Source organism: Schistocerca nitens, chromosome 9 (assembly GCF_023898315.1).
Source record: "Schistocerca nitens isolate TAMUIC-IGC-003100 chromosome 9, iqSchNite1.1, whole genome shotgun sequence".
Lineage (NCBI taxonomy): Eukaryota > Metazoa > Arthropoda > Insecta > Orthoptera > Acrididae > Schistocerca > Schistocerca nitens.
The window spans coordinates 402,492,009-402,517,735 of record NC_064622.1 but is presented as its reverse complement, the minus strand read 5'-3'; the positions used below and the strand labels follow the sequence as shown (position 1 = coordinate 402,517,735).

General features: G+C 47.5%; 1 protein-coding gene across 1 annotated transcript in view; it reads left to right on the top strand.

Annotated features, from left to right (window-relative positions):
• The window catches only part of LOC126204276 (uncharacterized), a 681,498-nt gene extending 656,430 nt beyond the window's left edge, over positions 1-25,068 (top strand). Inside the window, exons 9-10 of the mRNA XM_049938664.1 lie at positions 2,146-2,360; positions 24,689-25,068. Coding sequence (XP_049794621.1) covers positions 2,146-2,360; positions 24,689-25,035 — 562 coding nt within the window. The 3' untranslated portion in view covers positions 25,036-25,068. The remainder of the gene's footprint in view (positions 1-2,145; positions 2,361-24,688) is intronic.
• Positions 25,069-25,727: the final 659 nt, after the last annotated feature.

The following is a 25,727-nucleotide window of genomic DNA, read 5'->3' as shown; positions in this document are numbered from 1 at the left end:
AAACTAATTCATTTGTAAAGGATATGAAATTTATTACAAAATGAGACATAACACGCTGAAGAGGCAAAGAAACTAGTACACCTGTCTAATATCGTATAGGGCCCCCGCGAGCACGCCGAAGTGCCACACCACGACGTGGCATGGTTCAAAAATGGTTCAAATGGCTCTGAGCACTATGGGACTTAACATCTGTGGTCATCAGTCCCCTAGAACTTAGAACTACTTAAACCTAACTAACCTAAGGACATCACACACATCCATGCCCGACGCAGGATTCGAACCTGCGACCGTAGCGGTCACGCGGTTCCACACTGAAGCGCCTAGAACCGCACGGCCACACTGGCCGGCACGTGGCATGGACTCGACTAATGTCTGAAGTAGTGTTGGAGGGAACTGACTCCATGAATCCTGCAGGGCTGTCCATAAATCCGTTAGAGTACGAGGGGGTGGAGATCTCTTCTGAACGGCACGTTGTAGGACATCCCAACCATGCTCGATAATGTTCATCTCTGAGAATTCTGGTGGCCAGCGGAACTGTTTAAACTCAGAAGAGTGTTACTGGAGCTACTCTGTAGCAATTCTAGACGTGTGGGGTATCGCATTGCCCTGCTGGAATTGCCCAAGTCCGTCGGAATGCACAGTGGACACGGATGCAATTGATTAGGCAGGACGCTTACCTACGTGTCACCTGTCAGAGTCGTATCTAGACGTATCAGGGGTCCCATATCACTACAACTGCGCACGCCCCACACCATTATAGAGACTCCACTACCTTGAACAGTCCACTGCTGACATGCAGGGTCCATGGATTCATAAGGTTGTATCCATATCCGTACACGACCTTCCGCTCGTCGTTGGGCGCGTTCTTGCAGGATCTTTTCTCCGATTCCTGATATTCGCAGTACACTCGTGAAATGGTCGTACGGGAAAATCCCCACTTCATTGCTTCCTCAGAGATGCTGTGTCCCATCGCTCGTGCGCCTAGTGTAACATCACGTTGAAACTCATTGAAATCTTGATAACCTGCCACTGTAGCAGCAGTAACCGATCTAACAACTGCGCCAGACACTTTTTGTCTTATATAGGCGTTGCCGACCGCAGCATCGTATTCTGCCTATTTACATATCTCTGTATTTGAATACGCATGCTCTTCAGTGTATTAGCTGCACACAAAATATAAGTATATAATAAACTGAATAGCTTCATATATAAACATAAATAATTCATTTTTTCAGGAGTAATGTTGGTGGACGTTTGCTGTTCTGCAAGACAAGGCTTCTACATCTACATCTATATACATACTCCGCAATCCACCATACGGTGCGTGGCGGAGGGTACCTCGTACCACAACTAGCATCTTCTCTCCCTGTTCCACTCCCAAACAGAACGAGGGAAAAATGACTGCCTATATGCCTCTGTACGAGCCCTAATCTCTCTTATCTTATCTTTGTGGTGTTTCCGCGAAATGTAAGTTGGCGGCAGTAAAATTGTACTGCAGTCAGCCTCAAATGCTGGTTCTCTAAATTTCCTCAGTAGCGATTCACGAAAAGAACACCTCTTTTCCTCTACAGACTCCCACACGAGTTCCTAAAGCATTTCCGAAACACTCGCGTGATGATCAAACCTACCAGTAACAAATCTAGCAGCCCCGCCTCTGAATTGCTTCTATGTCCTCCCTCAATCCGACATGATAGGGGTCCCAAACCCTCTAGCAGTACTCAAGAATAGGTAGTATTAGTGTTTTATAAGCGGTCTCCTTTACAGATGGATCACATATTCCCAAAATTCTACCAATGAGCCGAAGACGACTATGCGCGTTCCCCACAACTGCCATTACATGCTTGTCCCACTTCATATCGCTCTGCAATGTTACGCCCAAATATTTAATCGACGTGACTGTGTTAAGCGCTACACTACTAATGGAGTATTCAAACATTACAGGATTCTTTTTCCTATTCATCTGCATTAATTTACATTTATCTATATTTAGAGTTAGCTGCCATTCTTCAGTTGTCTTTGTAATATTTTTTTATTATATTAAAGAAGTTTTATGGGCATCATTTGTAATATGAACCGCCTATTTCTGAGAGTCGCTGTGCAACACTTGGACCAAAGATACTAAGGAACACTGCTTTGCATTCGCAGGGAGTCGTCCGGCCGCAGTCGCGGGATGTCTTCGATGCGGTCGGGACACGTCAGCCCTTCACGGCCGCGCGTCATGACGCCCATGGGCTTCGCCATCAGCCGCCAGGGGTCTCGCATGTCGCGCCTGCGGGAGCCGGAAGTCTTCGACGACGAGCTGTACGAGTACGAGCTGTACACCGGCGGAGACTCTCTGTACGGCAGCCAGCAGCACCCAGGTAGCCGCACCTGCTGCTACACGCATTGGTACCTCGTGGAACAGTACACATACCACGTCACGCCACTCACTCTCATATCCATCAAGCGTTAACACTCGTTCTTGTCATCGACAAAACACTACTTCCAGATACCTCCTGACGTACTGCACTCACTGCTGAATCCAGAAATACACTCACGTTCAGAAAAAAGAAAAAGAAAACAGAGCACCTCGAATGGCGTTCTTGAAGGACGTTCATATTCACACGACATGTATGTTAGTATGTTCTGCAGAACCTGGATTCGTTCGGAAACACTATCTGAAGTCATTCAGTCACCTCGGTCCAGCAAGTGTCCTGTTGCCTAGTAGGCACAGGCTCTGCCGTGGGCCTTGATAGTTTGTTCCAAGTGTGATGGCATCGATGGCCGGCCGGAGCGGCCGAGCGGTTCTAGGCGCTACAGTCTGGAACTGCGCGACCGCTACGATCGCAGGTTCGAATCCTGCCTCGGGCATGGATGTGTGTGATGTCCTTAGGTTAGTTAGGTTTAAGTAGTTGTAAGTTCTGGGGGACTGATGACCTCAGAAGTTAAGTCCCATAGTGCTCAGAGCCATTTGAACCATTTGATGGCATCGATGCACATAAGGCGCGAATGGTGTCCTATGGCATAGCCAGCGATAGTGCAGTCATCTCGTTCCAAATTTCATCTGTGGTTGTTGGCAATGCATCACAGCGCTGCATCTGTCATTTCACCATACCACACACATTTTTGATTGGAGATAATTGTGATGATCTGACGGGCCACGGCGAAAGGCTGACACCCTGTTACACCAAGAAGGCACGTGAGGTCGTGCATTGGCTTGCTGAAAAATGGCGTTTGGGGGGTTGTGCAGAAAGGGTGTAGCTATGGGTCCCAGGACGTCATTCACGTAGGTCACACTGGTCACAGTGCCCTGGACACGCACCAGCTGTGATTTTTGGTTTTACCCAATAGCACCACACACCATAAGGAATCGAGTTCGCGCTGCATACACTGAAAGCAGTCACTGTGATCCCGCAAACCAAAATTCGGCCATCATTCTCACTACTGGCCATTAAAATTGCTGCACCAAGAAGAAATGCAGATGATAAACGGGTATTCATTGGACAAATATATTATACTAGAACTGACATGCGATTACATTTTCACGCAATTTGGGTGCATAGGTCCTGAAAAATCAGTACCCAGAACAACCACCTCTGTCCGTAATAACGGCCTTGATACGCCTGGGCATTGAGTCAAACAGAGCTTGGATGGCATGTACAGGTACAGCTGCCCATGCAGTTTCAACACGATACCACAGTTCATCAAGAGTAGTGACTGGCGTATTGTGACGAGCCAGTTCATCGGCCACCATTGACCAGACGTTTTCAGTTGGTGAGAGATCTGGAGAATGTGCTGGCCAGGGCAGCAGTCGAACATTTTCTGTGTCCAGAAAGGCCCGTACAGGACCTGCAACATGCGGTCATGCATTATCCTGCTGAAATGTAGGGTTTCGCAGGGATCGAATGAGGGGTAGAGCCATGGGTCGTAACACATCTGAAATGTAACGTCCACTGTTCAAAGTGCCGTCAATGCGAACAAGGGGTGACCGAGACGTGTAACCAATGGTACCCCATACCATCACGCCGGGTGATACGCCAGTATGGCGATGACGAATACACGCTTCCAATGTGCGTTCACCGCGATGTAGCCAAACACGGATGACACCATCACGATGCTGTAAACAGAGCCTGGATTCATCCGAAAAAATGACGTTTTCCGATTCGTGCACCCAGGTTCGTCGTTGAGTACACCATCGCAGGCGCTCCTGTCTGTGATGCAGCGTGAAGGGTAACCGCAGCCATGGTCTCCGAGCTGATAGTCCATGCTGCTACCAACGTCGTCGAACTGTTCGTGTAGATGGTTGTTGTCTTGCAAACATCTCCATCTGTTGACCCTCCTGAACCCACCGATTCCATATTCTGCTAACAGTCATTGGATCTCGACCAACGCGAGCAGATATGTCGCGATACGATAAACCTCAATCGCGATAGGCTACAATCCGACCTTTATCAAAGTCGGAAACGTGATGGTACGCATTTCTCCTCCTTACACGAGGCATCGCAACAACGTTTCACCAGGCAACGCCGGTCAACTGCTGTTTGTGTTTGAGAAATCAGTTGGAAACTTTCCTCATGTCAGCACATTGTAGGTGTCGCCACCGGCGCCAACCTTGTGTGAATGCTCTGAAAAGCTAATCATTTGCATATCACAGCATTTTCTTCCTGTCGGTTAAATTTCGCATCTGTAGCCCGTTATATTCGTGGTGTAGCAATTTTAATCGCCAGTAGTGTACAAACAAACAGAACCTGGATTCGTCTGAAAACACTGCCTGATCCATTTCTGTTCCCAGCGACGTGGTCCCATACACCATTGCTCCCTAGCATATTTCTGCACGTTCGTCAAACGTAGGTGGAGAAGGGTGGATGCGCCCCTAACCCGTGCCGTAATAAATGGCGATCGACTGCCGTCCCTGATAGTGTACGATGCGTTAAACTGTTCCACAGTTGCGCCAGAGTCGAGGAATACACAAATCTGTCCTGCAATGCCATTCGGATGGCGTGCCGATATCCTCGGGGGGTCGCGTGGGTGGTGTGACCTGACCCATCTCGTCGTGTTTTATGACCTTCCGTGGTCCATTCTGCTCTTACCCGTCGCACTGCCTAAACACTTCGTCCCATACGAACAGCAATTTCCCCATATGGATACATCACATTCTCTCATGCCAATAATGTGCCCTCTTTCAAACGCACTGATTTGACGGCAATTTCGCGCTTATGTTTGAGAGGCATCCTGCACGTCTGCTCAAGTTTCACTAATCCATTACCTTCGGTTTCTAGATACGACGAGAGCTGCAGGAACATTTTGCTGGTAGGTGCTTTTGCCCTGCGGTATCGATGTTGACCTTGAACCCGCAAGCCGACATAGTTGAAATGGTGATCATTTCTGCAGAACATAGTAAATGTCTTGTGAATATGAACGTCCTATCTCTAGTCGTTCAAGATGTTCTTTTTTTCTGAACCTTAGTGTACCTGAGCAAACCCACTACCTGACATAAAAATTGAAGTGCCGCACCGTGACAGAGTGGACACTAGAGAGCATTAGTGTTGTTCGTGTTTAGCGTTGTTACCAGGTCTGACGAACAGCGTCAGATGTCAAATGATCCCTGTGAAGGGCACTGTCGCTTACTCATGTAGGACAGAGTTATCAGCATCTGACGGAATTTGAAAGGGACCTCCATTTCACCAACTGCGACATGGTCGCGTATACAAACAGTGATACAATACTGTCAAATGTTTTTTTATTCCGGTCTTTGATCACAATATGTATTCTTTAGACGATGACCGGTTGCAGCCCATAATGATCATAATGATCATAATGACCATCCTCAAATCTTTTTTTCACCATGTCCTAAAATGATAACTGTTGTGTCGGCAGACTTGCCAACACTACGCACACTAATTGAAAGAGGCGACCAAGATGCACGCGCTAACTCACGAAGGATGGAGTGCGGTCTGAAACAGGAGACTTAATGAATGCTATAAAGAAAAGTACGTAGCTCCTTTGGTACTTATCTTTTAATCCATCCTTTGTATACATCGTTCTTGATGAGACATCTGGAGATTGTGGCGATACAAGTGAGACTCTTTTGATACAAGCTATCTAAGGCTAATGGCGCCTTGCTAGGTCGTAGACATGAACTTAGCTGAAGGCTATTCTGTCTCTCGGCAAATGAGAGCAAAGGCTTCGTCCGTATAGTCGCTAGCAACGTCGTCGTACAACTGGGGCGAGTTCTCGTACGCCTCTCTTGAGACCTGCCGTGTGGTGGCGCTAGGTCTACGATCACACAGTGGCGACACGCGGGTCCGACATGTACTAATGGACCGCGGCCGATTTAAGCTACCACCTAGCAAGTGTGGTGTCTGGCAGTGACACCACATTCCTCCCCCGCAAATCGGCGAACGGTCGTGTTATAAGGCTTCCGCCCGCCGTGGGGAGGACCCCATGTTGACGTATGCGATGAGGTGGGGAGCCTAACAACAGGCGAGGCTGTGCCACCCGCACCCGGCCATCCGGTCCGAGGGGAGCTAGGAAACGCCTGAAAACCTAGTCCAGGGTGCACGTCAACATGCGGTGTATGCGCCCGTAATGAGACAGGAGGGGCCGAAGGGTCGACCTCCATGCGGTCAGGGCACCCGACGGGCGAAGACGACATCTGGTCCGGAGCGGGCAAGAGTTCCATGGTGGAGGACAGCTGGTCACGGGAAGCGAGCGGCGGCGCGTGACCCAGGGAGGCGCCAGGCGGTTGCAGCGACGCGTCCACTGCGGGCGGCGCCGGCGGGAGAACAGGCGGCGGCGGCGGCGCGCCGCCATGAGGCAAAATGGAAGGCAGCGTCGGTAACACCTGGGGATGAGGCGAGCCAGTAGATGGGTCCCCAGGGCGCTGACTGGACGGCACCGTCGCCGAAAGCAGACGGGGAGCGGCAGAACCCAGGTGACGACAGAGGCGCAGCTGATTGAGATGCCGACGCACCTCACCAGAGGCCCCCAAAACCAAATACATCGCGCGGCCGAGGCAGCGAAGAATGCGCCCTGCGAGCCAACGCCGTGAACCGCGATAGTTGCGATAGAAAACAACGTCGCCAGGAGCAAAAGCAGTAGTCTGCCGCTGCACTGGAACCTGATGCGGCGGATGCAGCAAAGACATCAAGGGTCGATGAGGACGACCATGGAGCAACTCAGCCGGCGAGCGACCATCGCGGGGCTGAGAGCGATACGAAGACAAAAAGAGCAACAATGCGTCCTCCCTAGAATGCAACTCTTTCAACTTCAACATCTGTGACTTGAAAGTCCGGACCAACCGTTCAGCGGCACCGTTTGACTGAGGCGAAAACAGCAACAGGCAAACGGGACAACGCATCAGCGTTTCCGTGCATAGCAGTGGACCGATACAAGATATCGTAGCGGTACTGCGAGAGGAAAAGAGACCAGCGAATGAATTTCTGCGCTGTATGTGGAGGTACAGGCTTGTTCGGATGAAAAAGCGATGTCAAAGGTTTGTGGTCTGTGATGATGGTAAAGTGACGACCATACAAGAAATCATGGAACTTAGTAACACCAAACACGAGAGCTAAAGCTTCTTTCTCTATCTGGGAATAATTGCGTTGCGCAGACGAGAGCAATTTTGAAGCAAAGGCAATAGGACGATCATGCAATCCATCTTTGTGCGCAAGCACAGCACCGATCCCGAATTCCGATGTATCGACCATCAACAAAAGGGGTTTCTGGGGATCGAATGGCGTAAGGCAAGTATGTGAAAGCAACGCCGATTTCAACTGGCGAAAGGCGCGTTCGCGTTCCGTCGTCCAGACGAACGGAACACCTTTACATCTACATCTACATCTATACTCCGCGAGCCACCTTACGGTGTGTGGCGGAGGGTACTTATTGTACCACTATCTGATCCCCCCTTCCCTGTTCCATTCACGAATTGTGCGTGGGAAGAACGACTGCTTGTAAGTCTCCGTATTTGCTCTAATTTCTCGGATCTTTTCGTTGTGATCATTACGCGAGATATATGTGGGCGGTAGTAATATGTTGCCCATCTCTTCCTGGAATGTGCTCTCTCGTAATTTCGATAATAAACCTCTCCGTATTGCGTAACGCCTTTCTTGAAGTGTCCGCCACTGGAGCTTGTTCAGCATCTCCGTAACGCTCTCGCGCTGACTAAATGTCCCCATGACGAATCGCGCTGCTTTTCGCTGGATCATGTCTATCTCTTCTATTAATCCAACCTGGTAAGGGTCCCATACTGATGAGCAATACTCAAGAATCGGACGAACAAGCGTTTTGTAAGCTACTTCTTTCGTCGATGAGCCACATTTTCTTAGAATTCTTCCTATGAATCTCAACCTGGCGCCTGCTTTTCCCACTATTTGTTTTATGTGATCATTCCACTTCAGATCGCTCCGGATAGTAACTCCTAAGTATTTTACGGTCGTTACCGCTTCCAATGATTTACCACCTATGGCATAATCGTACTGGAATGGATTTCTGCCCCTATGTATGCGCATTATATTACATTTATCTACGTTTAGGGAAAGCTGCCAGCTGTCGCACCATTCATTAATCCTCTGCAGGTCTTCCTGGAGTACGTACGAGTCTTCTGATGTTGCTACTTTCTTGTAGACAACCGTGTCATCTGCAAATAGCCTCACGGAGCTACCGATGTTGTCAACTAAGTCATTTATGTATATTGTAAACAATAAAGGTCCTATCACGCTTCCTTGCGGTACTCCCGAAATTACCTCTACATCTGCAGATTTTGAACCGTTAAGAATGACATGTTGTGTTCTTTCTTCTAGGAAATCCTGAATCCAATCACAAACCTGGTCCGATATTCCGTAAGCTCGTATTTTTTTCACTAAACGTAAGTGCGGAACCGTATCAAATGCCTTCCTGAAGTCCAGGAATACGGCATCAATCTGCTCGCCAGTGTCTACGGCACTGTGAATTTCTTGGACAAATAGGGCGAGCTGAGTTTCACATGATCTCTGTTTGCGGAATCCATGTTGGTTATGATGAAGGAGATTTGTATTATCTAAGAACGTCATAATACGAGAACATAAAACATGTTCCATTATTCTACAACAGATTGACGTAAGCGAAATAGGCCTATAATTATTCGCATCTGATTTATGACCCTTCTTGAAAATGGGAACGACCTGCGCTTTCTTCCAGTCGCTAGGTACTTTACGTTCTTCCAGAGATCTACGATAAATTGCTGATAGAAAGGGGGCAAGTTCTTTAGCATAATCACTGTAGAATCTTACGGGTATCTCGTCTGGTCCGGATGCTTTTCCGCTACTAAGTGATAGCAGTTGTTTTTCAATTCCGATATCGTTTATTTCAATATTTTCCATTTTGGCGTCCGTGCGACGGCTGAAGTCAGGGACCGTGTTACGATTTTCCGCAGTGAAACAGTTTCGGAACACTGAATTCAGTATTTCTGCCTTTCTTCGGTCGTCCTCTGTTTCGGTGCCATCGTGGTCAACGAGTGACTGAATAGGGGATTTAGATCCGCTTACCGATTTTACATATGACCAAAACTTTTTAGGGTTCTTGTTTAGATTGTTTGCCAATGTTTTATGTTCGAATTCGTTGAATGCTTCTCTCATTGCTCTCTTTACGCTCTTTTTCGATCCGTTCAGCTTTTCCTTATCAGCTATGATTCGACTACTCTTAAACCTATGATGAAGCTTTCTTTGTTTCCGTAGCACCTTTCGTACATGATTGTTATGCCACGGTGGATCTTTCCCCTCGCTTTGGACCTTAGTCGGTACGAACTTATCTAAGGCGTACTGGACGATGTTTCTGAATTTTTTCCATTTTTGTTCCACATACTCTTCCTCAGAAATGAACGTTTGATGGTGGTCACTCAGATATTCTGCGATTTGTGCCCTATCACTCTTGTTAAGCAAATATATTTTCCTTCCTTTCTTGGCATTTCTTATTACACTTGTAGTCATTGATGCAACCACTGACTTATGATCACTGATACCCTCTTCTACATTCACGGAGTCGAAAAGTTCCGGTCTATTTGTTGCTATGAGGTCTAAAACGTTAGCTTCACGAGTTGGTTCTCTAACTATCTGCTCGAAGTAATTCTCGGACAAGGCAGTCAGGATAATGTCACAAGAGTCTCTGTCCCTGGCTCCAGTTCTGATTGTGTGACTATCCCATTCTATACCTGGTAGATTGAAGTCTCCCCCTATTACAATAGTATGATCACGAAACTTCTTCACGACGTTCTGCAGGTTCTCTCTGAGGCGCTCAACTACTACGGTTGCTGATGCAGGTGGTCTATAGAAGCATCCGACTATCATATCTGACCCACCTTTGATACTTAACCCAGATTATTTCACAATCGCATTCGCTAATAACTTCACTGGATATTATTGAATTCTTTACTGCTATAAATACTCCTCCACCATTGGCGTTTATCCTATCCTTGCGGTATATATTCCATTCTGTGTCTAGGATTTCGTTACTGTTCACTTCCGGTTTTAACCAACTTTCCGTTCCTAATACTATATGCGCACTATTTCCTTCAATAAGCGATACTAATTCAGGAACCTTGCCCTGGATACTCCTGCAGTTTACCAATATTACGTTAACTTTTCCTGTTTTTGGTCTCTGAGGACGGACGTTCTTTATCAACGATGCTGATGTTCTCTCTGGTAAGCCGTCAGGTATTTTATCGTTTCGCCCAAGGGGGGGTCCCTCTAACCTAAAAAACCCCCGTGTGCACGCCACACGTACTCTGCTACCCTAGTAGCTGCTTCCGGTGTGTAGTGCACGCCTGACCTGTCTAGGGGGGCCCTACAGTTCTCCACCCAATAACGGAGGTCGATGAATTTGCAACCATTATAGTCGCAGAGTCGTCTGAGCCTCTGGTTTAGACCCTCCACACGGCTCCAAACCAGAGGACCGCGATCGACTCTGGGCACTATGCTGCAGATATTAAGCTCAGCTTGCACTCTGCGTGCGATGCTGGTTGTCTTCACCAAATCAGCCAGCCGCCGGAAGGAACCAAGGATGGCCTCAGAACCCAAGCGGCAGGCGTCATTCGTTCCGACATGTGCTACTATCTGCAGCCGGTCACACCCAGTGCGTTCAATAGCTGCCGGAAGGGCCTCCTCCACATTACGGACGAGACCCCCCGGCAGCACACCGAGTGCACACTGGCATTCTTCCCCGACCTACCGCTATTTTCCTGAGGGGCTCCATAACCCGCCTAACGTTGGAGCTCCCTATAACTAATAGGCCCGCCCTCTGTGACTGTCGGGACCTTGCCGGAGAATCGGCCACTGGCCCAACAGGCGAGGCATCCTGTGGTGGCTCGGAAACGATGTCATCACCACTAGGAAGCACCCCGTACCTGTTGGAAAGGGGTAAGGCAGCTGCAACGCGGCCAGATCCCACCTTCGCCTTTCGGCCAGGCACACGCGAGCCCACCACTGTCCGCCATTCACCCTGGAGTGATGGCTGACCGGTAAGATGCTCACTGCCGGAAGACGCAGCGACATCAGCGGTTCCATGTGATTCCAAGGCCACCGAAGTAGGCATAGGTCTCACCACAGTTGCCCCAACGCCACTACGAGCCGACGCCTGTGCCTCGAGCTCGATGAGCCTAACAGACAAAGCCTCCACCTGCCCCCGAAGAGTGGCCAATTCTCCTTGCGTCCGCTCACAACAACCACAGTCCCTACACATGACTATGTTTACCCTACTCTATACGGTGACAAATTCCCAAGATAATCTTCTGATGAGCTACTCTGATAATCAAGAAACACTCACTGAAATACGAGACGCGAAAACTACGCTAGGTTTTCCCAGAAAAACTATTTAAAAGCTAAGCGCAGCAAATAAGTACAAAATAAATTTATCTCCTAACGATCAAGAACTGTTAGTTTCTATGCAGAGCAGATAAACACAAATAGAATCCCTTCCTTAGTGGAAGGTCGTAAACAAAATGCAAAATAAACGCTTTATACAAACAGTACTCGCTGCTGCTGGTGCTCTCGCTCTGGCTGTCACAAGACAACTTTACGGCGTAAGCGATGAAGCGGAGCTGAAATGGAAGAGGCATGGGGAACATATTTATGGTAGTAATTAATTTTGCCCAACACACTCTGGAGCTGTTTCAAGTTCTGCGGTGAAGGCAAGTCCTGTATGGCACGGAGGTGCTCTGGACTCGGATGTATGCCTTGGGCATTAAGTACATGTCCCAGATACGGTAAGTCACGAGCAAAAAACACACATTTGTCCTTCCTCAAGCGAAGACCATTTTGTCGCAAGACCTGAAATAACGTTCGTAGGTTGTCTAAATGTTCGGCTTCTGTCTTTCCGGAGATCACAATATCGTCCAGATAGTTCGCAGCAGTAGGGACCGACGCACAAACAGTTTGTAAATATTGCTGAAACAATGCAGGGGCGGATGCACACCCGAATGGCAGTCTTTTGAATCGGTACAATCCAAGATGCGTGTTAACCACCAAAACGCGCTGGGATTCTTCGTCCACTGGTAGTTGCAAGTACGCATCTGCTAGGTCCAACTTGGAAAAATATGTTCCCGGGCACAGTTTGTCAAAAAGATCTTCCGGGCGGGGCAAAGGAAAAGTAGCAGTCACAAGTTGTGGATTCACAGTTGCCTTGAAGTCCACACAAAGCCTCAATTTTCCGGAAGGTTTTGGCAAAATTACTAAGGGTGAGGCCCAGAGAGAAGCCTGCACACGTTCAATTACACCTTGAGATTCTAAATCGTGTAATGTTCTTGCGACCTCATCACGCAATGCGTGGGGAACATTGCGCGCTCTGAAAAATTTCGGTTGCGCGTCCACTTTGAGTTCCAAATGTGCTTCATAGTTCTTAGCGCAACCAAGGCTCGGTGCAAAAATGTCTGCAAATTCCTCACATAGACTAGAAACACTGGCGGAAGGCACAGTCTGATTCACTGAGAGGACCTGATTTACTATAGACATGTTAAACAATTGAAATAAATCGAAACCAAACAAGTTCACCGCAGTAGAAGAACGAAGAACGTAAAATGACACAAGTTTTGTTTGTCCCTTGTATGTGGCAAGAAGGCTGCACTGTCCTAACACAGGTATCTGCTGTCCTAAATAACTATTGAGCTGAACATTTGCGGCACGCAACGGAGGTTTGCCCAGTTGTTTGTACGTGTCTTTATTGAGCAAGGAAACTGCAGCTACGGTATCGAGCTGGAATGGTATCACTTTGCCTTCAAAGTCCAATTCTACAAAAAGTTTATTGTCCTGCTGACGACAAGAGCGACTTTCACGTGCAATTTGAACTGAGACAGGTACAGAAGCACTTGCGACGTTACGGGATTTCCGGTGACGTCGACGCACACTTTTTGTGGGACGAACACAGTCACTGTTAGATAAAGTGGCAGTGGACGGGGTGGAATGAACTACATGAATGTCCATGGGCGAAGGTCCACGAGCCTGATTGTCCTTGGTTCGATTCCGGCGCGAAGCAAAGGGCCTGGAATGGTTTTGATTGTCTGATCTTAGCTTTTTCTGGCAAACACTTTGAACATGTCCTTTCTTACGACAGTAAAAGCAAATAGCTTGGCGTGACGGGCAATTGTCACGCGAATGTCGAGTTGCACACCGCGGGCATGATTTGAGAACAGCATTGGCATGAGGACGCGGCACACGTGTTTGCGAGAAGGCTGCAGCTGCGCTGACGTGCGCGAGGGCCGTTTAACGTCCCGTGCAGCGGGCCGGTTAATGTGACACACTGCTGGCGAAGTTTCAAACGATTCCTGAGCAAAGTCAAGTGTGTCTTGCCTATCCAATATGTCTATCACTTGTTGAAGGGAGGGATTAACTAGTTTCAAAATCTGTTCCCGTATGCGAACATCAGAAACGTTCTGTGCTATTGCATCACGCACCATAGTATCTGAATACGGAAGTCCACATTCACATGCAAAATCACAATCCCTAGTAAGTCCTTGCAAAGTTGCAACCCACTCCCTATTAGTCTGACCGGCCGTACGTTTTGTACGAAAGAACGTATACCGTTTTGCAACGACATTGACTGTTTCCTTGAAATAGGCATCTAAAGCAGACAAAATTTCTTCGTAGGACAGAGTTGCTACGTCGCGTCGGGGAAACAATTTCACTATCACACGGTAGGTGAACACACCGACACAAGAAAGCAAAAACGGCTGCCGCTCATTACCTTGAATTCTGTAGGCGGCTAGATGGAAGCCGAATTGTCGGGACCACTCTGGCCAGGTCTCGTGGGCTGCGTCAAAGCTACGAAACGGAGGTGCAACCGCGTGTTGTGGCTGCGGTAGCGAGGAAGTGGCGGCGGCCGCATCGTTGTGCAGCGCACGTTGACCCTGGACGAGCTGTCCAAGGGCATCCAATAACGCCTGCGTCTGCTGATTCTGCAAGCGATAAAATTCGGACAGTACATCTGGCGAAGCCATGACACAAGGAAATGTAAGCAATGAGAAAGAACAAGATCCTGATTAATCCGCGTCGTCAAAATTGTTGTGTCGGCAGACTTACCAACACTACGCACACTAATTGAAAGAGGCGACCAAGATTCACGCTCTAACTCACGAAGGATGGAGTGCGGTCTGAAACAGGAGACTTAATGAATGCTATAAAGAAAAGTACGTAGCTCCTTTGGTACTTATCTTTTAATCCATCCTTTGTATACATCGTTCTTGATGAGACATCTGGAGATTGTGGCGATACAAGTGAGACTCTTTTGATACAAGCTATCTAAGGCTAATGGCGCCTTGCTAGGTCGTAGACATGAACTTAGCTGAAGGCTATTCTGTCTCTCGGCAAATGAGAGCAAAGGCTTCGTCCGTATAGTCGCTAGCAACGTCGTCGTACAACTGGGGCGAGTTCTCGTACGCCTCTCTTGAGACCTGCCGTGTGGTGGCGCTAGGTCTACGATCACACAGTGGCGACACGCGGGTCCGACATGTACTAATGGACCGCGGCCGATTTAAGCTACCACCTAGCAAGTGTGGTGTCTGGCAGTGACACCACATTCCTCCCCCGCAAATCGGCGAACGGTCGTGTTATAAGGCTTCCGCCCGCCGTGGGGAGGACCCCATGTTGACGTATGCGATGAGGTGGGGAGCCTAACAACAGGCGAGGCTGTGCCACCCGCACCCGGCCATCCGGTCCGAGGGGAGCTAGGAAACGCCTGAAAACCTAGTCCAGGGTGCACGTCAACATGCGGTGTATGCGCCCGTAATGAGACAGGAGGGGCCGAAGGGTCGACCTCCATGCGGTCGGGGCACCCGACGGGCGAAGACGACATCTAGTCCGGAGCGGGCAAGAGTTCCATGGTGGAGGACAGCTGGTCACGGGAAGCGAGCGGCGGCGCGTGACCCAGGGAGGCGCCAGGCGGTTGCAGCGACGCGTCCACTGCGTCTACAATACGAGCACGAAGAGTCTCTACATTTGGTACCGGCGTTGCGTAGAAAAGAGCTTTTAAATGCCCCCATAAATGAAAGTCAAGAGGGTTGAGGTCAGGAGAGCGTGGAGACCATGGAATTGGTCCGCCTCTACCAATCCATCGGTCACCGAATCTGTTGTTGAGAAGCGTACGAACACTTCGACTGAAATGTTCAGGAGCTCCATCGTGTATGAACCAAATGTTGTGTCGTACTTGTAAAGGCACATGTTCTAGCAGCACAGGTGGAGTATAACGCATGAAATCATGATAACGTGCTCTATTGAGCGTAGGTGGAAGAACGAAACTAAAATGAGCTTTAACATGGAAATTAAGCGTTTCCAGATACATGTCCACATAACATCTTTTCTTTATTTGTGCGTGAGGAATGTTTCCTGAAAGTTTGGCCGTACCTTTTTGCAACACCCTGTACGTTTTGACGATGCCATTATGGCCTTATCAGTTTAGGACATGGTGTAAAAATGATCTGAGGATGGTCTTTACGGTCTGAAACCGGTCATCGTCTAAAGAATTCATATTGTGATCAAAGACTGGAATAAAAAAACGTTAGACCTCCATTTGGCCGGCCAGTCGACTCGTGCAGTATCCAGATTAGTTTGACCATTTATAACCACCACAAGGGAAGTTCGCCATGTTGTGCACCAAGCACATCATAACTCTTTCACATCAGCGCCTGACATCCAAGAACAAGTAATGAACTCCCTGTAACATTCTGAATCATTCTGCACCATTGATCGCAGACTAGCAGCAGCTGGACTAAGTTATTGCTGCTTTTAACACCACAACACAAATGGCTCTGTTTGGAGTGGTGTCGTGACCAGAAAGCATCTACTGCTCACGAATGGCGTCCCCCTGTCTTCGGCGATGAATCGCGGCTCTGCATTCTCTCGGATGACCATCGTCAGTGAATATGGCAGCAATGTGGGGAGAGGTCTCATTCTTCCAGTGTTTTGGAGAGGCACGGCGGTTTACTTCTGACTTCATGCTAAGGAGAGCCATCGGGTATGACTTCAGAACACAGCTCGTAGTGACTGAGGGGAGCCTGACGTCACAGATATTCTGCGTCGTCATGTGTTACCTCTCGTGTGCTAGTACGATAGAGGCATTTTTCAATACGACAATGCTCTTCCTTGTATGGTACATGCCTCAGTGAACAGTCTGCGTGGTGTTGAGGTAGTCTGAAGGCCAGCTAGATCCTCAGATCTGTCCGTGGTAGAACATGTGTGGGGCAAGTTCGGACGTCAATTTCAGCCCAGTGCCATGATCTACGATATAAAGGACCAGTTTCAACAGTTGTGGACCAGCTCGACTCAGGAAAGGATACAACGACCTTATGACACCCTTTCCAGCTGGATCAGTGCATGTATCCAGCTCAGAGGGAGTGCAACGTCATACGCGGGCCCATCTTGCTGAGTTCTTCATCAGTTGAACTCGATTTTGTAATCACTGAAATAACGTCACATGTCCTCCAAACCCCGAAGTTTCATTTCGTTTCTTCCTCACCTTCTGGGTGCTTCACTTTTTTCGTCAGGCAGTGTATGTTGTCGACCGTCAGTTCAGTATTACACCTGAATACCATAGCCACATACTCCCAGAACCGCGCGCAGTCTAACGCGCAGCTTCCCGAGCTGGAAGGTGTTCCGGACCCCAGCACGAAATTGCCCGGCGGATTGGTGTAGAGGTCCGATGTGCCAGCCAGCCTGTAGATAGTTTTTAAGGCAGTTTTCCATCTGCCTCGGCGAATGCAGTCTTGTTCCCCTTATTCCGCCTCAGTTACACTATGTCGGCGATTCCTGTGCAAACATTGTCTCCACGTACGCGTACACCATAACTACTCTACTACGGAAACGGTGGGGTTACACTCGTCTGGTGTGAGACGTTCCCGAGGGGAGGAGGTGGTCCACTGGAGGCCGAAGCGCACAATAACCCCGGGTTCGGTGTGGGGCGGCGGTGAGATGGGACGACTGCTGTGGCCTGTTATGAGGTTGTGAACCACGGCTACGGCGGGACGAAGCCTCTCCGTCGTTACTAGGTCCCCGGCACAATATACAATATACACACACAATAGGTACCATACTTTCACGTGCAGCTTTCCCAAATGCTGCTGTACCCAATCTTCGGTGCAACACAGTCAAATCCTTGTTTACTCCCCCATCCAACGAAAATGCTCTCCTGGCAAATTCACTCCTGTAATGTCCCACACCCAACATCAGCTACTCACCTGTATCCAGGTTCCACTTCTCTTTCCACGATCTCATGATTCTGTTCCATCCATATGTTTACAGAGACCTGTTCATAAAGCCTCTGAGCATCATCTTACAGCAAACCTACAGAAGCACCTTTATCGTCACCCAGTGGTACATCAGTGCCACAACATTTCACTTTGCAAGTCATCTTCACCACATGAATATCGCCTGTTTCAACATTAGCTGTTTATTTGTCATGTTGTAACGTTTGTTGTTAAATATATCCAATTAAAAATAGTTTTGAGGTTTGACTTTATTTTTGCATGACTGCTTGCTTAGTAAATGCGTTACAAGATTATTCACCTAAACGCTTATATTACATACCTTGCGAATACTTGACATTCTCTGGGAAGAAAGCCATGTGCACCACAGCTGTACGATAGAGTTAAATGAGGCATAACCGTATGCCTTATTTGGGTAGTGGTGTAACTGTAGCGGGGCCACCTTAATCAACATATTACGCAGAAATACAAATAATGTTACCGAGCGAGGTGGCGCAGTGGTTAGCACACTGGACTCGCATTCGGGAGGACAACGGTTCAATCCCGTCTCCGGCCATCCTGATTTAGGTTTTCCGTGATTTCCCTAAATCGTTTCAGGCAAATGCCGGGATGGTTCCTTTGAAAGGGCACGGCCGATTTCCTTCCCAATCCTTCCTTAGCCCGAGCTTACGCTCCGTCTCTAATGACCTCGTTGTCAATGGGACGTTAAACACTAACCACCACCACCACCACAAATAACGTTAAGTATGAGGAACTACCATTGGGTAGTATGGTCCATCCAGAAAACACGAATTCATTAGATGAAACAGATTTTCTCCCCAGATGGTAACAGCTAACGACTACATTGTGGATCAGGATTTTTTATAACTTTTGGTTTCTAAGATTTACACAAATTTTTACAATGATTTTAACGTAAACCATTCGCACCTGTACATAATTCACGTGCTCAGCCCTCATACTCGTAAACGCCCAGCAAACCCAGGTCTCCTCAAAATTCGCAAGTACAACGCTCTCTGTACTTGCAGAAACTGACTCTTTTTGGGCAGCAGAAAGAGCAGCTTTCCTTTTTTCTTTGGATTCGTAGGCCAGTATGTAAATCTTTTACTCTCTCAGTTGAAATCTACATAATGCCTTAAGCTGCTAATTTGCAGTGTCCTCTAGTTTATTTCAGACACTTCTAACACCAACTTCAGTTATCTATAATGAAGTACTGTCTGAAAAAAGGTGCACAGAAATATTCAGTAGGATCTTGATAAATTTCAAAGTGGTGCAAAGATTGACAATTTGCTTTAAATGTTCAGAAATGTATGATTTTGCATTTCATAAAGCGAAAAACATAGTATCCTATGACCACAATCTCAAAGAGACACAACAGAAATCGGTGAGCTCATACAAATACTTGGGTGTAACAGTTTGCAAAGATGTGAAATGGAAAGGTCACATAAGCTCAGTCGTAGATAAAGCAGGTGGCAGATTTCAGTTTATTGGTAGAATACTGGCGAAATGCAAACAGTCTACAACAGAGGTTGCCCACAAAACACTCGTGCAACCCATTTCAGTATATTGCTGAAGTGTGTGGGACCTGTAGGAAATAGGAGCTGGGTTGGGGTTGGGTTGATTTGGGGGAAGAGACCAAACAGCGAGGTCACCGGTCTAATCGAATTACGGAAGGATTGGAAAGGACGTCGGCCGTGCCCTGTCAAAGGAACCATCCCGGCATTTGCCTGAAGTGATTTAGGGACATCACGGAAAACCTAAATCAGGATGGTCGGACGCGGGACTGAACCGTCGTCCTCCCGAATGCGAGTCCAGTGTGCTAACCACTGCGCCACCTCGCTCGGTACAAATAGGACTAACAGGGTTTGTTGAACATACACTGACCAGCCAGAATACAGGGTGATTCAAAAAGAATACCACAACTTTAAAAATGTGTATTTAATGAAAGAAACATAATATAACCTTCTGTTATACATCATTACAAAGAGTATTTAAAAAGCTTTTTTTTTCACTCAAAAACAAGTTCAGAGATGTTCAATATGGCCCCCTCCAGACACACGAGCAATATCAACCCGATACTCCAACTCGTTCCACACTCTCTGTAGCATATCAGGCGTAACAGTTTGGATAGCTGCTATTATTTCTCGTTTCAAATCATCAATGGTGGCTGGGAGAGTTGGCTGAAACACCATATCCTTAACATACCCCCATAAGAAAAAATCGCAGGGGGTAAGATCAGGGCTTCTTGGAGGCCAGTGATGAAGTGCTCTGTCACGGGCTGCCTGGCGGCCGATCCATCGCCTCGGGTAGTTGACGTTCAGGTAGTTATGGACAGATAAGTGCCAATGTGGTGGCGCTACATCCTGCTGAAATATGAATTGTTGTGCTTCTTGTTCGAGCTGAGGGAACAGCCAATTCTCTAACATCTCCAGATACTGTAGTCCAGTTACAGTAACACCTTCGAAGAAAAAGGGACCAAAAACTTTATTGGCTGAAATGGCACAGAAAACGTTCACCTTAGGCGAGTCACGTTCATACTGAGTTGTTTCCCGCGGATTCTCAGTGCCCCATATACAGACATTGTGACGGTTGACTTTCCCGTTAGTGTGGAAAGTTGCTTCATCACTAAACACAATCTTTGAAACGAAAGTTTCATCTGTTTCCATTTGAGCAAGGATAAAATCACAGAAATCGATTCTTTTAATCTTATCAGCTGCAGACAGTGCTTGAACCAATTTCAGACGATAAGGTTTCATAACTAACCTTTTTCGTAGGACTCTCCATACAGTTGATTGTGGAATTTGCAGCTCTCTGCTAGCTCTGCGAGTCGATTTTCCTGGGCTGCGAACAAATGCTTGCTGGATGCGTGCTACATTTTCATCACTCGTTCTCGGCCATCCAGAACTTTTCCCTTTGCACAAACACCCATTCTCTGTAAACTGTTTATACCAACATTTAATACACCACCTATCAGGAGGTTTAACACCATACTTCGTTCGAAATGCACGCTGAACAACTGTCGTCGATTCACTTCTGCCGTACTCAATAACACAAAAAGCTTTCTGTTGAGCGGTCGCCATCTTAGCATCAAATGACGCTGACGCCTAGTCAACAGCGCCTCAAGCGAACAAATGTACAACTAAATGAAACTTTATAGCTCCCTTAATTCGCCGACAGATAGTGCTTAGCTCTGCCTTTTGTCGTTGCAGAGTTTTAAATTCCTAAAGTTGTGGCATTCTTTTTGAATCACCCTGTATTATGACCACCGACCTGCTATCGATATAAGCCTGTCCAGGTGGTAGCAGCGTCACCTGACTGCTAGTCAGACACACGCACGGTACAATGAGCGTGTTACCTGTGTGTAGAATGGGGAAGGCACGCGATTTATCTGACAACAGAAGGCCACGACGTTGGGATCACGGATTTACTTCAAACTTTGTACAGCTGTAGTAGGACATTAAAACAACAAAATGTGCAAGAAATAAGGTGCGCCACTCTGGCAATTCCGAGAACATCGCAAGTGGAGTGTCACGCGTCTATTACGTAACTGATGCATCTGTACGAAGGTGCTGGCTGTAAGAAGTCTTGTCGTCAAGTGACATGTGGCACGGTAGCTCTGTGTGTTCGGTCAGAGGGTTAACTACCGGCTGTAACAAAAAACTGAGTGAGCGGATCAACGATGAACCTGCAGGAGTGTCATGGGACTTCAAAAGTATCCGTACTGCCACCTACTGCCAGTTACTCCATATCAATGACCTCAGTAGTCATTAGACATCGTGAGAGAGGAGAATGGGGCGCTCCGCGGAACTCACGGACTTCGATCGTGGTCAGGTGATTGGATGCCACACGTGTCACACATCTGTACGCGAGATTTCCACACTCCTAAACATCCATAGGTCCACTGTTTCCAATATGAAAGTGAAGTGCAAACGTAAAAGGGCCACGTACAGCACAGAAGCGCACAGGCTGATCTCGTCTGTTGACTGACAGAGACCGCCGATAGTTGAAGAGGGTCGTAATGTCGTAATGTGTAAAAGGCAGACATTTATCCAGACCATCACACAGGAGTTCCAAACTGCATCAGGATCCACAGCAAGTACTATGACAGTTAGGCGGGGCGTGAGAAAACTTGGTGTAAGGAGCGTAAACATTGGACGATTGAACAGTGGAAAAACGTTATGTGGAGTGACGAATCGCGGTACACAACGTGGCGATCCGATGGCAGGGTGTGAACGTCATCTGCCAGCGTGTGTAGTGCCAACAGTAATATTCGGAGGTGGTGGTGTTATGGTGTGGTCGTGTTTTTCATGGAGGAGGCTTGCACCCCTTGTTGTTTTGTGTGGCACTATCACAGCACAGGCCTAAATTGATGTTTTAAGCACCGTCTTGCTTCCCCATGTTGAAGAGCAATTCGAGGATGGCGATTGCATCTTTCAACACGATCGAGCACCTGTTCATAATGCACGTCCTTTGGAGGAGTGGTTACACGACAATAACATCCCTGTAATGGACTGGCCTGCACAGAGTCCTGACCTGAATCTTATAGAACACCTTTGGGATGTTTTGGAACGCCGACTTCGTATCAGGCCTCACCGACCGACATCGATACCTCTCCTCAGTGCAGCACCCCGCGAAGAGTGGGCCGCCATTCCCCGACAAACCTTCCAGCACCTGATTGAAGGTATGCCTGCGAGAGTTGAAGCTGAAATCAAGGCTAAGGGTGGGCCAACACAATACTGAATTCCAGCATTACCGATGGAGGGCGGCACGAACTTGTAAGTCATTTTCAGCCAGGTGTCTACATAACATAAATTGAAACTGCATCTACTACATCGAATGAATGGAGTTTTCCCGCATTTACGAGGAGTGTTCGGAGTTTCTAAGGGCACACCTCGTTCACATTTTCAAAAATTTTCCTTCTTTTGATAGTATTATGTTTGAGCGGAAGCCGAACCGTCGCCTCACACACTCGGACGCTAGCCACTTTTTTATAGTCTCGTTTTGTTCGTTATTGTTCGTTGCAATTGTTCGGGACAGACGTCTCATGATACCCGTTCAAGTTCATCGTTGATCCGTTGACTCAGATAGGTGTTGACAATGTTCTGGCGATCAGTGTCTTCAAACAAGGGATCAACGAATGGTCACAGGTTTGTTTGATACGTGGGAGAGTGTCACGGAGATGCTAAAGAAAGTGAACTGGCAGACTCCGAAAGATAGACATAAACTATCCCTAGAAAGCCTACTTACAAGTTTCAAGAACGAACTTTAAATGAGAATCAAGAAATATATCACAAACTCTTGCGTGTTGCTCCTGTAGGGCTCGCAAAGACAAAAGTAGACTAACTACAGAATCATTCTTCCCGTGCTCTCAACGTGAAAGGAACGGGAGGAAACCCCAATAACTGGTTCAGTATGAAGCATCCTCTGGCATGCTCTTCACAATGGTTTGCAGAGGACCTATGTAGGTATAGATCTCTAGATGTCTTTTTATAAATGCGAAACAAAACTCTTTTCTCTGTTAAATGTGGGCAATAATTTCAGTATATCAGTATATCATAGACAAGCTTCAACAGTTTTCTATGAGATGCATATCCAAGTTTTTCGTACGTCTTTCCAGTTTATTGTCGTGTCATTCCTCAAACTTTGTTTTGAAATTTCCTGGCTGACGTCCCATATCCATTTATGCTATGTATTACCCTATGTAACGCAGTTCTTTGAACTCTGTATCATTCTGCTGAATCGAAACGTAGACTGTGCCCTAAAACGCACGAGCTGACTAATTTCATGATCTTGTCACTTCATTACACTCGGCTATGTCTTTCTGACTTCTACTTAAATAGAGGCATGGCCGGCCGCGGTGGCCGAACGGTTCCAGGCGCCTCAGTCAAGAACGACGCGACTGCTAGGGTCGCAGGTTCGAAACCTGCCTCGGGCATGGATGTGTGTGATGTCCTTAGGTTAGTTAGGTTTAAGTCGTTCTAAGTTCTAGGCGACTGATGACTAAGTCCAATAGTGCTCAGAGCTATTTGAACCATTTGAACCAAATAGAGGCATAGTCCGCCGAAAAAAAATTAAACCAATTTATTCATGTAGCTCGTGTAATCCGAACCAGTCATACCGCTCACAGAAGGTGGGAAATATGGTTCAAAATCAACATAAATCGATTTTTTTCTTAAAAATTTGGAACATGTGCTCTAGACAACTATCTGTACAGTTATACGATTAAGTTTTTTTTATATACAGAGTGTTCCTCCTAAGAGTCATCCTCTGATATTTCGGCAGATATCTGCAATTTCGTTTCTGCAGTGTGTAGCTGGATTCAGCGCAAACAAGTAATGCTCATCGCATCTTTCATTCAACGCCCAGCGTGGACGGAAAGCGTCCGTTTGTTTCCCGTTACAAACATAATGATTTTTAAAGCGGAATTTTACGTGCCCGTTCAATAGTACGGTCCCAAATTAGTCAAGTGCGATATTTATTTTACTAATATGTATTAACAGGGGCTCTAAAACAAGAAAATTGTCAGTACTTCAGCATCTTTCAGCACCGCCCCGGCCCGCGCTGTCTGTTGCCGCCATACAGCAGTGTTGCTCATTCGCTGTTGGAGTACATGTAATTGTACGTATCGATAAACGAATGCTGCACTAGACTAATCTGTTTCTGTTTAGTGAGTCACTAAAAAAAACAATTTGCAGGCACAAAGAGGAAGTAAACACAACATAACCTGGTCCTAAACGCAGTCTGCAGCCAGTTTTTTTGCGCATAACAGGCTAACAGTGGCGACACTCACAAAGCTCGATAACGTGATGCTGTCTGCCGCCAGGTTCTACAAACATTCAGTGGAATGTACTGCTTGCCACGTAATACTGTCCGCCCCTCCCGTTATCTTGATTATTTGTGTGTTTCCATTATTTCGTCCCTCCGTGTTAGGGATACAGTCTGTGCCACCGAGTTCTCGATAATCGGCCTCATATCTCTCTTCCCCCTCAGGTACACGCCCTGTGCCCATCTGGCTGTGCATGTTCCTGGTGGTGACGTACATCTTCTGCGGCGCCTACCTCTTCCACCAGTGGGAAGGCTGGCAGTTCCTCGACTCGGCCTACTTCTGCTTCATCACGCTCACCACCATTGGCTTCGGGGACTTCGTGCCTGCTCGGCGCATGCGCCAGGACGAGAACGCCGAGATTGGGATCGCACTGTGCTCCCTGTACCTGCTGTTCGGCATCGCACTGCTCGCCATGAGCTTCAACCTCGTCCAGGAGGAGGTCATCGGCAACGTCAAGGCGGTTGCTCGTCGCCTCGGCATCATCAAAGATGATGATGAGGATGACGACTGAGTTGACTTATTGTCACACAGGCAAGGTGTTTACAAAAACTGGGAGGGATTTGGGGGGGGGGGGGGGGGGACTAGCACGTATCTCTTTTGTTATCTAGTTACCCCAGACTGTGAGAATTCAGAGCTTTTGATATTTGACATCCAGACAGAACTACATTAAAGAAGGGGGTGTCAACTGAAATCCAAATACCCACCATAATGCCACCACAGAGTGGTTCCATTCAAAAGTAATCACCCCACACTTTAAAACATTTACCCCACTGCAAGATGAGAACGATCAATTCCTGTTTTGCAGAACGCAGTCAGCTGCTGACGGATAAACAACCACGCCCATTCCCACGCTTCCTTGTCCGACTGCGACTGACATCCATATGTGTATTTCTACATGCAGCCAAAGAAGTGAAAATCACGTGGTGAACAGTCTGAGCTGTATGAAGGACTTTGCAAAGCTTCCCAACCAAATCACTGAAGCATTGCTTTTGTCCAGTTAGTAGTGTGGGAGCAGGCATTATCGTGCTGGAGGACTATTCCATCTGACAGCACCCCTGGGTGTTTTGACTTTACGACATGTCACAGTTTGTGTAAAGTGTCTTCATACCACTGTGCATTGATTGTGGTTCCATGTTCAAGGAACTCAGTGGAACGTGTGTGAACAGCTTTGGATTCCTTTGGTGGAGGAGATGTTGGATGTTT